This window comes from Hypomesus nipponensis, chromosome 22, assembly GCF_054491055.1.
Source record: "Hypomesus nipponensis isolate SF chromosome 22, ASM5449105v1, whole genome shotgun sequence".
NCBI lineage: Eukaryota > Metazoa > Chordata > Actinopteri > Osmeriformes > Osmeridae > Hypomesus > Hypomesus nipponensis.
The window spans coordinates 13,749,312-13,763,554 of record NC_140382.1 but is presented as its reverse complement, the minus strand read 5'-3'; the positions used below and the strand labels follow the sequence as shown (position 1 = coordinate 13,763,554).

The following is a 14,243-nucleotide window of genomic DNA, read 5'->3' as shown; positions in this document are numbered from 1 at the left end:
CTTTCTTCGAGATCTACGCTGTCAATGGTTTTTGCTCCTACAACATAAGTGAACTTGTGTAGATCAGCATGTTTGGTAAAAAGCCATTCCGAATCAGGTGCAAGCGGATCAACCAACAAACGTCCGTATGGGAACTGACCCACGTTGTATATCATTAAGAAAATATATCAACTTTGTCTTCCTTTTGAAACTTGTTTTGTATTGCATAAATTGAATGTTTACAAAGGAAAAATATAACACAAAAACTCGACTCTCGAAAACGAGAAAAGGTAAGCTTGTGTGCAATACCTGTTTGCAACCTCGCTGTCTTAATCAGTAGCTAGCTAAAGTTAGCTAAAAGCGAGCGTGCTTGCAAGGAAACCAATCCATCGCATGCACTTGAGTGATGCACTGCTCTATACTTGCCCAAACACAATAGGGTTACACTTTTAGCAAAACTACCACATTTATTGTCCTTTAAGTGATTGTTTTACGTAATTTGTAAATCATTAGCCACATGATTAAAATTATTTTACTGACCAATTTGTGTAATTACCATGTACGTGAGGGCATCCATAACGTTTACATTAACTTCCGCAAAGTATGAACTATCTTTCTTTGCCCCTTTGTTGTGAAGATGTGGCGTTATCGTCTGCCAGACTACGAGCAGAGACTCCTAGGAGAGCTGCAGAGACAGCAGCATCGAGGCCTCTTCTGTGACACCATGTTGCAGACAGACGGTAAAGAGGGGAGGGTGGGAAAGAAGGGAGAGGGTGAATAACAGGTTGCAGGTTGAGAAGGAAGAGGGGGCAGGGGGGACTTTATCTGTTGGGTAAAATTAGGGTGCCAAGCAGAAAGTGGAGTGTTGCTGTCTTGGGAAGGTGCAATATATAATCAGGTGGAGAGAGAAAAGCACTCTGACAATTGAATGGTTTTCAATGGGAATAGAAGCAGGATGGATAAGAGAGGGAGTTGGCAGTTGGAATCTGAATTACAGTTCTCTGAAAAGCCTTGCCTGTCCCTTTGTACCAAATCTCTATTTTTCTTCCCTCTCTGTGTTTCTTTCTCTCTGTCTCACTGCAGGAGTCACAGTCCCAGCCCATGGTTGCATCCTGGCAGCCCTGAGATCCGGTTGGTCTCAGCCCCTGTCTACCTCACCATCCCCACAGGTTGTCCATCTCCCGACAGTCAGAGCCCAGACCCTGCTCAAGCTCGTGAGCCTCCTTTACTCAGGACATCTAAAAGGAGAGGTCGGAATTCTATACATTTTATAGATATATTATACTTTTTTTAATGTACTATTTTCTGTGTCAGAGAGTGCAGTTCAATATATCTCCATTATAGATTTTGGTTGTGTTCATATGCCCGCTTATCTGACTAGGGAGAGAGGGAGCTGGATGAGGTGATGGCTGCGGCTCGCCATCTAGGTTTAGTTCGCCTAGTGGAGGGGTGGAAGGAAAGGGGGACAGAAGGAGAGGAGTGGCAAAGGCAGTTCAGAGACTCAGCCATGCAGACGGAGGTTGGAGAGAGAGGGGTGCGAGACGTTGAGGTGCAGACGACGGAGAGGGTTACGGATGGAGACGCTCTGGTGGAAGAGAGGAGTGGTGTGGACACAGGGACTCAGACTGTCAACTCTGACACTCTGACCCTCGCTGGGCTTCCTATCCCCTCTCATAAGACCCCATCTTCAAACTCATTCTGTGATGATGGGCCCCCCGTTTTGAGTCCCCAGAACATCTCTCTGCCTCAACACCTGGTCCCTTGTCCTTCCATACCTGCTGACCAATCAACTGTTGGCTTCGGAAGGCCCACGCCCTCAAGAAACCCTGGTCTATACCTCGAACCAGAGGCCTATTCTCCCTTCGACATCTCAAAGCCCACCTCCTCGTCAAAGCGCCCAGTTACCCCAAACGATGACTCAGCCCCCCCTGTGGCCCAAGGAGACTGGCCCTACCCAGAATATGTAGCAGCTAAGGAACACATCACAAACGAGTTGTATCCGAGCAGCACAATTGAGAAAAAGGGAGACACAGAAAGACTGGACCCCAGCCTTACCACCACAGGAGGAATAGAAGAAAATGAAGTGAGAGAGTCTGAAACCCAAGGTGAGTTACCCCATTAACACAGAAAGGTCGACATGAAAGGGAATGTGATCATGAGTATATCGTATTTATGAAGTAATCGCCGATCTGTGATGATGATGATGATGACCATGACAGGGGTGGTGTGTGACAATGAGGTTGCTGAGGAAGAAAAGAGGATGGGGAGGAAGGGGAGAAAGAGCTTGTCCAGAGTGAGGCAGATGGAGGCCACGGAGACCAGGATCTCCATTAAGGTGAAGCTTAGGAGGAAGACCAGAGGACAGGTGTGGCAAGTTGTCAGCCTCCAGGAGAAGATACGGTCCCCTCAACGACAGGTAGGTGGCAAGATGAATATACAGCTGGCTCACAGTTACATATGTATGCAGTTTAATTAGCCTGTGCAGTTCATGTGATTTTAAAATGCTTCAGGAGTATTGTCATAATCTCTCTCATACTCACATCCCTCATGAAGCATCCAGCCCATGTCACCACACCAGTCCCACCTTACCAGGCCCACGACCCCAACGATGACCCTGCTGACCCCCAGCTCATGGCCCCAGTAGAGGAGTCAGACGAGCAGATAGAGAAGTTACTAGAGGACATCATGATGGGGCTGAACATACTGCCCCCTATTGTCACGGAGAGGGACTACGAGCGCCAATCTTCTCACCAGGACAGAGAGCCGGCATGCGAGCACCTGAACAACAGTACTGGGCCCCACAGGATGCAAGGCTCGGTTGGCGCCATGCCCAGCGTATGTTGCCATGGCAACGGAACAGGCGGGGACGACACATCGACAGAAATGGGTAACTTGATGAGCTCAGGGATTATAACAACACTCCAGATTCTTCCAATTTCCATGCTCACATTTTTTTTATGTCTCCTGTTCAGTGCAATACCTTACTGATCATTTATACCCCACACACATTCTGTGCTGTCATAGGTTGACATCTCATTTTCACTCACAGCTTCTACAACCTTTGTCCTTTTCCCTTCCCTCTCCCTCTTTTCAGCCTTCCACTCAATACCCTCCTCCAGTTTTGTCCCCACCAGCACCAACCCTACACCCCCGGATCCCCACCCTCATGTCCAGCCCCAACCGCTCACTGCTTTCTGCCATTGCTCCCATCACCCCTCCACTCCCCACCAAAACCCAAACACCAACCCCCACCACTGCAACCAGAACCAGGCCAAATGCAGAAATATGTCAGTCCAGCCTACACCCACCAGGCCCAGTTGCTACCAGTGCCCAGCTTCCCAGGGCCATGCATCTTGGAGAGACACAGGGGAGGGAGATGCAGGCCGCTGGCAAGGTGGTCCTGTACAGAATGTGCTTTCACAGTCAGCCAGAGAGCATGTTTTTAATCTGTCCATGGAATGTCCAAGCGCTAATGTTGAGGAGACCACGCCAAGACAAACTAGTACCAACCAGGACTGGGCACAACACAATCCGGCCAGAGCTGGTTTGCTCCCCCCCATTGCTGTCCATTCCGAAACTGCCTGTGGTCATGAGCACCATCATCTGGCATGCCAGGGGGCCACCCCTCGTAAAGAACTACGCTTCCCAGAGTTCATTATACCTATGTCCCAAGGCAGCGAGAACCATTCCTGCCAAACCATAGCCATGCCCACCTGGGAGGATCTACGTTTGCCAAGATGTGTGTCTCCCATTGACTCAGAACCCCCCTCCTCTCCTGTGATCAACCACCAGTCCCCCTCTCACCACCCCACGCCACCTCATGTCCACAAAGCTCCTCAGCCATCACTGAGATGGCCATCCTGGCTCTCCCAGTTTCCAAGAGAACTACAGTACCCACTTGTATGTATGGTTCACCGCTCTGAGATTTGCCCAACCACACTACAAGATCCAGATTACCCCTGCAGGTCGAAGAAATGCTTTTCACGTCTGTCATGTTTGAGCAGCTCCAACCATACCAATACAGGGAACTGGTTTAGGAGCACAACACCAGGTAGCAAGAGGGAGGAAAGAAATTTAAGGAAAAAGAAGATAAGAAATGCCAAAACTTCCAAAGGGGTCCAACTGAAGCCTGAGAAATTGAAAGACGAGACAGGAAAAAGTACAAGAAACGGGGTGCATGATGGTCCAAATCCAAAGAGGGAACCACAAGAATTAACAGAGCCTAGATGTAAGAGGAGGAGATTAGAAGAGAGTGATGCCACCTTTCTGAGTGGTGAGGGGGAAAACAACAAAACACAGAGCCAAATAAACATGAGTGTCTGTTCTATTAGTGTGTCCAGCAACAACATGCTAGTAAAAGGAAACAACATGGACACCAGACCTACAAAGACATGTCCTGGATATGCATCAGATGCAATGCTGAACTCAAGGTCACCAGAAAGGCTAAGAACACCTGTGAAGGGCCCAGCAAAGGCACCCCAGGCAAGGAAGTTAGATGCAAGTGGAACTAGCCTCACCCGCCGGAGAACAAGGAGTTCCTTTTTAGGACATGGCCAAGACTCCCTGCAAGAACATCAAATAAAGGACGATTCAGACTCTGAAACTAAAGCCTCAATCGTGCAGCAAATAGGACTTGCCAGTGGGATTCAGCCAGTGAGACTTGGTAACATTATGGTCCCCAAACGAAAGCGTGGAAGGCCTCGAAAGATTAGACAGGGAGATCAGGAAGTCCCCCAACCAACCTGTCCCGGTCCTATTATCAATGGTCACAAACAAGAAGATGTTGAGCATAGAAGAACAAGAGACCAATCGGTGAAGAGGCGGGTCAGACCGAAGAGAAAGTATTGGAATGGAAAGAAAAGTGTAGAAGTAGAGGAAGACGATATGAGTTCAGCAGGGGACAGAACAGAAGAGTCCCTGTCCTCTCCTGCAGGTTGCGGCCAGATGACAAGCCTGCTGAAGCCTGCTAGTGAAGCAGTAGATGTGACGGAGGATTTCAGAACTGAACCAAGATCAGAATCCCAATCTTGTATGGGGCACCTGCAGATCTCCAGTCCAGAACTTGGTGGACCTCAAATCGAAAAAAAGAAAGTGGGTAGGAGTCCGGTGGAAGTGGGGGTGACGGCAGAGGACAAGATGACCGCAGTCAGACGGCCTCCCACAGTTATTCTGAAGAAGTTCCAAGAACTCCTGAAGCACCGGCACCCAAAGACCAGGAAGACGGATGAAGTGAAGAAGAAACAAGCGAGCAAATCCGATAACGATGTTGGAACTATAGAAGAAGAATTAGTGAAACTAAGTGAAAAGTGCAACGGGAAGGAATCAACCGAAGGGACCTTCCTGTCGCTTGATGGCTCACAGACTGCAAATATAAATACAACTGATGAAAACCATAATGAGATCATCCGACCAGCGAAATCAGGCAAGCAATCAGAAGACAAGACATCGTCAACATCAGAGAAAAAAAAGAAGTTTCATGAAGAAAGAGAGGCTGTGACTGGTGTGCTGGAGAACCTTAGAGGAATGATGGTGTTGCCACTGGAGATGGACATGGAAACAGTAGAAATAACCATCATGGACGATCCCAAGCTAGTTCCAAAGAAACAAAACAAGGAATATGGTGAGAACACTAACCCCAAAAGTAAAACAAGACCGTTGTCAACCTTAGGTGAGGTGGCCAAAATGACAAAGAGAGGAGAGCCAGAGGTGGGTTTTAGAAGAGAGAGAGAGAAAAACTCAAAGGAAAAAAGAAGACTCAAAGACAGACGTGTAATTGAAAAAGAGATGAAAGGCAGTATGGACGAGGACATTTCCAGTGATGAGTTGGATGTGGTGGGCGGAATTCAACTGAGGCCTATCTGCACCGCTATTGAAGAGGTGAGCGGAAAAGAAGAGATGGACGTGGGCGTAGACGAGGTCAGTTTGGAGAAGGAGCATCCGTCAGCTCAGCTTAATTCACCAGGTAAACTGGCATTCATGCTTTTTATGTTTCAACATTTGGATGTAGACCCTTTATTAAATACATAGCATATGACATTTTTAAGAATGCATCACATTTTTGACTGGAAATATGTTTGTCATGTACTCCTGTATTCTTTTATAGCTTGTGCAGCTTCAGAGAGCACCAGACAGGAGGATACTGAAGAATTTAAGGCCACTATGGGATGTCACATCTTGTCTCAGAAAAACAAAATGACTCTGCCTGACCGCCAGACCCAAAGTAAAGAGAACCCATCTTCCAAGAACTCTTGCAGGGTCACCCGAGGCTTAACCGGAAGTTCTGATCAGGAGGAGGAAGTGGAGGTTGACATTCTGGTTTACTCTCCATGCGCACAGGCAATAGCGTGGGAGGAGGGTCTTACAGTTCCGGAATTTACCACTGAGGAGGAGATAGAAGAGGAGGAAAACGAGATTGACGTGATTGGGTATCAGACAGACTAACTTCTTCTTAAAACATTTTCCTTTGTTAACTTTACCAAAACAAAATTGTATCCCTAGTTTTACCAGTCTCATACAACTGGTGGGTGAAATTTCGATTTTAGCCTTTATCATTCAAATCCTGCACAAATCTACACTAGTGCTATGAAGGTGTACAAATATAACTTTTGTGAGGCCTCGCTAGCTTTTAGAATTGTTGACCCATAATGTGGTGAGTTTTGCTTTAAGCTTTGTAAAATAGAAAGTGAAAGAATTTAGTTAATTATGCTCATTTGGTTTGTATGTGCATCATTCAAAATGTCGGGAAAAAAGGATTGACCTGTTACCAACCACCTTTCTGTTACATATTCGGTCATTACATGGTTGATCCAACACTGGGTTCACTAATGTTTTACCGATACTATCCATAGCTGTTTTTGTTTTACGTTCTACAAGTTCTTTATAATGTACTACTTCTAAAGGTGTTGTGTATGGTTTAATGGTAAGCTTGCCCGTGCAGCCTAAAATATACATATTATTTTGTTTCATTAAAGTAACTATTAAACTCAGTTTTCCTCGAATTACTTTGATTCAAGTTAATATTTTGACGTTTTATTATTAAATCTTTTTAGGGAACAAAATCGTCAAACGAAAATAACCACATAATTTGCATGATCAAAGTACCACTTTAACCTAAATTAATTGATTTACGATCTAGTTTTGTAACATCGATATCTCCTCAAGAGATTCATTAATTCAAAATGTTAAACTTTATTGACACCGGAAGTGAGTGCTGTCTATTGCTGACCGGAGGGAACACGTGTATTTTCCTCCTATTCTGAAGGTTACCGAAGAGCCACTGAAGCAGTGCCGGTTAGCCGCTGTTTGTGGTCATTTGGACGGTTTAGCTTGGTGAACGTCGGGTCCGGAGCAGTCTTGAATCAGACATGGACCCTCTGAAGGCACAGCAACTGGCGGCGGAGCTAGAAGTAGAAATGATGGCCGATATGTATAATAGGTAATGCTGGCTATCAAGTTAACAGTAGCTAGCTTTCGACCTAGCTTGCTTTTTCTGCATGTTATTTAATTATGTTTGACGCAGTCTCCCTCGTGTTTTAGATAATAAACAAGCTAAATAATTTTGAAATCTGATCCTTCTTACTGGTAAGGTAAAATATTGAACAACAAGCTTCAGTTCCTAAACGCTTATGGGACATGGGTAACCAGAAAAACGTTGTGATTAAGTTTCTATTTGTTCGTTACTATGTTTACAGTGTACACCTCAAAGACATCCTCAATATATTTAACGCTACATTATCATGTTGTTGTGTTTTCCCTTAATAGCATTCATGAACATTGGTAGATCACGACTGTTGTGATCTTACCAGAATTTGTGCATATTGATGACCCTTACCTTATCCAATCCTCCCTCCATCCCTTCTGCCTCCTTTTCTTCCTCCTCTCCCAGGATGACCAATGCTTGCCACAGGAAGTGCGTGCCCCCCCACTACAAGGAGGCGGAGCTGGCCAAGGGCGAGGCGGTGTGCCTAGACCGCTGCGTGGCCAAGTACCTGGACCTCCACGAGAGGCTGGGCCGCAAACTCACCGAGCTCTCCGTGCAGGATGAGGAGATGATGAGGAAGGCTGCTGTCGGGAGCGGATAGTGGCATGGAGAGACAGACGGAGGAGAATGGGATTAGAAAGCGAGGGAAAGTAGAAGGGGTAGGGGGTTTGAAGAAGGAGGCAAGAGGGGAGTGTGGGGTAGAAGTCGACCTGCTTGAAGAGATGAGGAGAGATGGGACAGGGATTGTCCTGGCAGAAGTGTGGTTTCACTGAGAGTTGGGATGAGGGTAAGGGGGTGTGGGGTCATTGGGGCCGTCCATTGAAAGTAAGGGAGTAGGGTCCAAAGTGTTATGGAGGAGAGAAATTGAGATGCATTGGGGAGGGGGGGGGGGGGTACTATGAGTTAATTTATGTCTGTTATAAAAACTGGTTGCACTTCTGGTGTGAGTCAAGTAATTTCTATTTATACTGAAGAGACACTATGCGTAGTTAACTCTTTAAAGGCCAATGATCATGCTCTTTTGGCACTGACCATTACAAGGTTTCATCAAGAAGTAAATAAAGTTTCCTTTATTGCTACCATGAAACCAACCAGGTCTGGGTTCTCAAAGATTTGGACTGCAAAGTTCACCCAGAAGTCAAATCAAGTTTTGTGGACCAGAGATGATTTAAGTGCTTTTAATGATTTTGGAAAGAATTCATCCCTTTATCATAGTAAATGTTCTATTGAGGACTGTTGCTATGTCAATGTTTAGTACAGTATGTTTTGGTTCGTTTTTTTTGTTGGCTGTTAATAAGCATTTTGTTAAAACGGTATGCTTTTTTACAACGCTTTCTGTCTTCTACTGATGTTTTTGTTAACATTTATGTCCTCGTCCTTCAATAAATCATTGTTCTGGCCTCATGAGTCAGTCTTGCACTTTCACTTGATCATTTCTACTTACTTTACATTTTGATTTGATAGACTAGTTTAAACACGTGTAATAGTGCTAAATTGTATCTAGAAACGCAACAGATGCAGTAGTCTACTCTGTCCTGTATCTTTAAGAGGCACTGAATACGGATGAAAACAAGGAAGTGAGAAGAGCAGAGGTTTCATTTCCTTTGTGAAAGTTTATATTTGTTCAGGTTCACACTAAAAAGGAGAAGTGCAGAGTAGTGTACAGGTTGCTTTTGAGAGGCGACACATGACATTCTGCAAATATTTGAGAGACGACAGTCTGTTGTATGCGAACTCGCACATTCTTCAAACCGTAAACTGTTCTACATGTCAGAATTATGGTAGGTGTTTTCGCTTATCAATTGAAATTTACGTGTTGATATATTTGATACCATGGAATTAGTGTTTGAAATTTCACAATGTTGTCAATAAGACTGTAAGACTGTTTATTGTCTTGACCTGCTTTATAGCCTTTTGGGGTTCTACCGCTAAATGTGTCAATTTTATATATATATATATATATATATATATATATATATATATATATATATATATATATATATATATTTAGAAATACATGTATCAGAGAAGTGGAACTAGATCTTCTTATTGTAACACCATCTTGTCCGTTAGATGGCAGCAGCCGACACAGAAGATAATCTGAACGGTGAGGCTGAACAGCCTGGCGCACCCTTTCACGGCGATGTGAACCATCTGCTGGACATAGGTCAAGAAGGGAACATACAAGGAAATGTAAATATACTACTTTGTGTCCCTCTACATTGTGCACGACTTACTATTGGGTTGTCCCTGCGTCTCTTTTCCTCAAAATGATCAATTAAAAAAAAAATATATATATAACTTCATAAATATTCCCTGTCTGTCTCTCTCTCTCTCTCTCTCTCTCTCTCTCTCTCTCTCTCTCTCTTTCTCTATCTCAGGAAGAGTTTCTGGGCCCCCAGGCAGAGTATGATGAGGAAGAAGAGGAGAGGAAGTACTACAGGAGGAAGAGGCTGGGTGTGGGCAAGAATGTTCTGGGGGCCAGTGTGGGGTGCATGATCATCTACAGTGTTTACATGGGTAGGTGAGAAAATGGTGGTTTGTGTGTGTGTACGTGTGCATGTGTGTGTGTACATGTGTACATCTCTTATGTGTCCATCTCACTGTTTTCTCTATGTGTGTGTGTGTGTGCAGGCCTACTACAGATGCAGTTAATCCTCCACTATGATGAGACCTACAGAGACGTGAAGTATGGGAATCTGGGCCTGGAGGACATTGACCACAAGATGCTGATTGGGATCAACGTTACACCTGTTATTGGCCTACTCTACACCCCTGTACTCATCAGGTAGAAACACACACACACACACACACACACACACATGCACACACACGCACACATGCACATACAGACCCACTGATGTGTTAGTAATTACTCTCTCTCTCTCTCTCTCTCTCTCTCTCTCTCTCTCTCTCTCTCTCTCTCTCTCTCTTTCTCTGCAGGTTCCTTGGCACCAAGTGGATGATGTTCCTGGCCTCTGGGATCTACGCCCTTTTTGTCTCGACCAACTACTGGGAGCGATACTACACCCTGGTACCATCGGCCGTGGCGATTGGTGTAGCCATCGTCCCTCTGTGGGCCTCTCTGGGGAATTACATCACAAGGTAAGAAGCAGGAGGGGGAAAAGGAGGAGGAGACCGAAATAAAGCTGACATTTTCTCACGCTGTGTGATCACGCTGATCACACATAAACACTCATTGAAATACACTAGTTGGACATTTATAACATGCACACACGCGTACACACTTTTAGGATGGCCCAGCAGTATTATGAGTATGTTAACTACAAGGAAGAGCACGTCCAGGAGCAGAAGAAACTGCCCAAAGGAGCTTCTCACCAGTATGTGATCGTGTTCCAGGCTGTCTTTTACAGCATCTTCCATGTAAGTTCTTATTGGAGTGTGTGTATGAGTGCGAGAGAGAGAGAGAACAACATTCAATGAGCCTCCCCGATAGTGATGCGCCTGTATCTGTCTAAGTTGTGTGTGTGTGTGTCCTCCTCTCTGCCCCCTCAGCTGAGTTTTGTGTTTGCGGAGTTCCCCATGCGTTTCTTCATCCATGGCCTCCTACAGAAATACGAGCACACTCTGTTCCATGTCCAGGACTGTGGTGAATCTCAAATCTTATATGCACTCTGTACACTATCAAATGTCTATCAGTTATATATTTCAAATACTTAATTTTATAAAGAATGTCATTATTATTGTAACAAGGGTATGTCAAGGGATATCACATTTATATGACATGGAATCAATTATGTTATTTTTATTAATGAATTACCCCAACCAGGTGCAAATTCCACCGGCATCCTCTTGGGGTTCAACAACACAGTGCTGAAGAGCCTCCCACGCTCCCTGCTGCTCATCCAGGTGGAGAGTATTCTCATGGGGGCTGCCTTCCTCGCCATGATCATAGTAAGACCACCCCCCACCCCACCTCCTCAACTCCACTGGTGGGCCAGATATATCTGTTAGATGCGTAAATATATAAACATTTTGCATATTTTGTTGTTGTTGGTGTGTGTGCATTTGTTTTAAGAGTTTGTAATCTTTTGGGACTGCTTCATACACAGACACACAGTTTACCCCCCCCCCCCCGCTTGCCCACAGTTCCTGGTTGTGTGCAGTGCAGCGTACCGTCCCACTGAGGAGATCGACCTGCGCAGCATTGGCTGGGGTAACATCTTCCAGCTACCCTTCAAACACCTCAGAGACTACCGGCTGCGGCTGCTCTGCCCCTTCTTCATCTACAGTGGCCTGGAGACCCTTTTTGCCATCTCTGGGCTCACCCTGGTAACCAACCAGCGCTGCAACTTTAAAGGAACTAAAACAGGAAGTAGATTTAAAACTGTCCGGTCTTGGGACGCGAGACTCATATTGTTACTTTCCTCTTCTCTCCCTCCTCTCCTTCTTCTCTCCCTCCTCTTTCCCTCCTTTCACCTTTCCCCTCCCTCCCTCCCTCCCTCCCTCCCTCCCTCCCTCCCTCCCTCCCTCCCTCCCTCCCTCCCTCCCTCCCTCCCTCCCTCCCTCCCTCCCTCCCTCCCTCCCTCCCTCCCTCCCTCCCTCCCTCCCTCCCTCCCTCCCTCCCCAGTCGTACGGAGTATGCACGGTGGGTCTGGAGTGGCTCTGGCTGCTGGTTGGGGTGTATGGCCTTTCCTGCTCCCTCTTTTCCCTCCTCTCCCTCTCCCTCCTCCGCCTGCCACGCTGGGCCACCCTGGTAGCGGGCGCTGCCGTCCACGGTCTTCTGCTGCTGGTGCTACTCTGGTGGTGCCCCAGACCCAAAACCCCGGGCCTCCTCGCCCCCCTCCTTGTCCTCACTGCCCTCTGGGGTTTGGGCTCCGCCCTCAACAAGACTGGCCTCAGCAGTGAGTATAACACAGTACTGCTGTCCTAAGATGCCCTGTACACAAACATATTACAGTAACGCCAACCCCCCCCCCTCTCTCTCTCTCTCTCTCTCTCTCTCTCTCTCTCTCTCTCTCTCTCTCTCTCTCTCTCTCTCTCAGGCCTGCTGGGGATGCTCTATGAGGACAAGGAAAGGCTGGACTTTGTGTACACCATCTACCACTGGTGGCAAGCTATCGCCATCTTCATTGTTTACCTTTGGTCCGGCCTCCCAATGAGGGTGTGTGTGTTTTCAATTTTTACTTTCCTTCCAGCTCTTGTTGTCATGCTAATTTCCTTTTTGTTGTTTTCCCCAGGCTAAACTTTCCATCCTATTGGTCACTCTGATACTGTCCTGTGTCTGCTATTGGCTGATGGAGCAACGTCAGGCCAAGAAAATACCACCTAGAATCCCCCGTATACCCCGCCCTCGACACAAGGTAACCAGTCCCTTCCTATTGAACTTGGTTGTTTTTCTTGGTTGTGAGAATACATGTGGGTGAGGGTGTACAGGGGTTTTTATCTATGAGAGTGCGTGTGCTTCTTTCAGGGCGTGCGCTTATTTCTTTCAGAGTAAAACGAGTCAGAGTTAATCTCCGCCTACATCTGAACAGTTCACATTCTGTTGTTCTTTCACTTCCTCAGGTCAAAGGTTACCGTTACCTGGAGGAAGACAACTCAGACGAGTCAGAGTCAGACTCAGAAAAGAGTGACGAGGAAGAGGAGGAGGAGCATGAAGGTGAGGAAGGAGGGGAGATCAGGGAGGATGTGGGCGGAGATGCAGGCTCACAGGGATCTGATTCGCCGAGGGCCAGGAGGGGAGGTGCCAGGGATCGACGGAGGCAAAAGGATGAGGGGGTAGGCCACGAGGAGTAGAGCTGTTACAGAGAGAGGAGGAAAAAAGAGGGAGAAGGAGGGAGAGTTTAGGAAGGCATAGGAAGATGAGATGGAGAAATGCAAAACAGAGAGGAAGTCATCAAAAACAAACGATTCTCCCACCACTGAGCTCATTTCTCTTCAGTGTTTATTGCATGTCAATAACAAATGAAGTCATCATACTGTATTTTTGACACATACTTCTACCTGTTAAACTGATTTTGTCTGTATCTCAAAAGTGTATCTTCTTCTTAATTCACACACTAGTTGGAAGGCACACTAGCAAGTTTAATACTGTACTTCTGCCTTGAAAGAAAATTGGGGTTTTTGATTACACCGGTACATAAAAGAATGAATGACTATCTCTGACTCGAGAAAGGGAGGTGGAATTGAGTTATACAGGTTCTTGTGACTAATCTGAAAAGAGGTAGCATTTTTTAAGTACGGTACTCACTTCCTCTCAGGTGTCTACAGAGATATATGTTTATCTTGGACTTTGATACTTTTAGTGTGTTTGAGCACATGGCAAACAGATTTGTGTTGTTTTTTTGATGTATCTTCTTAACGTGCCATGTTTCATCGTTATATATAAATAGAAAAACTCAGTAGAAGTGTTTGAGTATAATTCATTTTGTTTGTGTAGGCTGCTGTAAATGTTCATGAGGATGTGTGTCACAGTGTGTTTTTGTTGAAACCGTTTTAATGAAACTTTTCGCAAGGATTCCAATGAAAAACAAACGTCCATGATTGGATGATCACCAAAATGTCAAACAAAACACACCCCCTATTGTGAGAGGACATTTCTGTTGTTGGGGTCATCAGAAAGCCCAAGTCTTTGTGTTTACTTACTTTGTACTGATGCATACAAGAGTATGTAAAGATTTAATGATCTCTAAACAGACTCTGTACTTAATTGATTCTGAAATAGTATTATGTTATTGTGTTTTCAATTATTAAATAAGTTCAGTGACTGGGATCATTAAGATGTGACTGAGTTTTGATGCTAGGTTTGCCACAGAATGAT

At 45.6% G+C, this 14,243-nt stretch overlaps 3 protein-coding genes and 1 long non-coding RNA gene across 4 annotated transcripts; 3 read left to right on the top strand and 1 right to left on the bottom strand.

Moving 5' to 3' along the window:
- Positions 1-39: 39 nt before the first annotated feature.
- Positions 40-6,994, top strand: LOC146236736 (uncharacterized). The gene is made up of 8 exons (XM_084686312.1): positions 40-269; positions 617-719; positions 1,063-1,229; positions 1,361-2,084; positions 2,199-2,395; positions 2,533-2,866; positions 3,074-5,941; positions 6,083-6,994. The coding sequence occupies exons 2-8, from the start codon at positions 617-619 to the stop codon at positions 6,418-6,420; spliced, it is 4,731 nt and encodes a 1,576-aa protein (XP_084542438.1). The 5' UTR covers positions 40-269; the 3' UTR covers positions 6,421-6,994.
- Positions 5,976-7,375, bottom strand: LOC146236735 (uncharacterized). The gene is made up of 2 exons (XR_014740870.1): positions 7,246-7,375; positions 5,976-6,358 (listed from the first exon to the last, which is right to left on the bottom strand). It is a non-coding gene; the product is annotated as an uncharacterized LOC146236735 (long non-coding RNA).
- timm10 (translocase of inner mitochondrial membrane 10 homolog (yeast)) lies at positions 7,199-8,884 on the top strand. Its single transcript, XM_084686319.1, has 2 exons — positions 7,199-7,414; positions 7,865-8,884. Exons 1-2 carry the CDS (start codon positions 7,344-7,346, stop codon positions 8,058-8,060), a joined length of 267 nt encoding a protein of 88 aa, XP_084542445.1. The 5' UTR covers positions 7,199-7,343; the 3' UTR covers positions 8,061-8,884.
- A 147-nt stretch (positions 8,885-9,031) lies between these two features.
- Positions 9,032-14,195, top strand: unc93b1 (unc-93 homolog B1, TLR signaling regulator). The gene is made up of 13 exons (XM_084686969.1): positions 9,032-9,240; positions 9,533-9,652; positions 9,841-9,979; positions 10,094-10,247; positions 10,403-10,564; positions 10,714-10,843; positions 10,976-11,069; positions 11,250-11,374; positions 11,570-11,752; positions 12,051-12,324; positions 12,466-12,584; positions 12,661-12,783; positions 12,989-14,195. The coding sequence occupies exons 1-13, from the start codon at positions 9,238-9,240 to the stop codon at positions 13,217-13,219; spliced, it is 1,857 nt and encodes a 618-aa protein (XP_084543095.1). The 5' UTR covers positions 9,032-9,237; the 3' UTR covers positions 13,220-14,195.
- Positions 14,196-14,243: the final 48 nt, after the last annotated feature.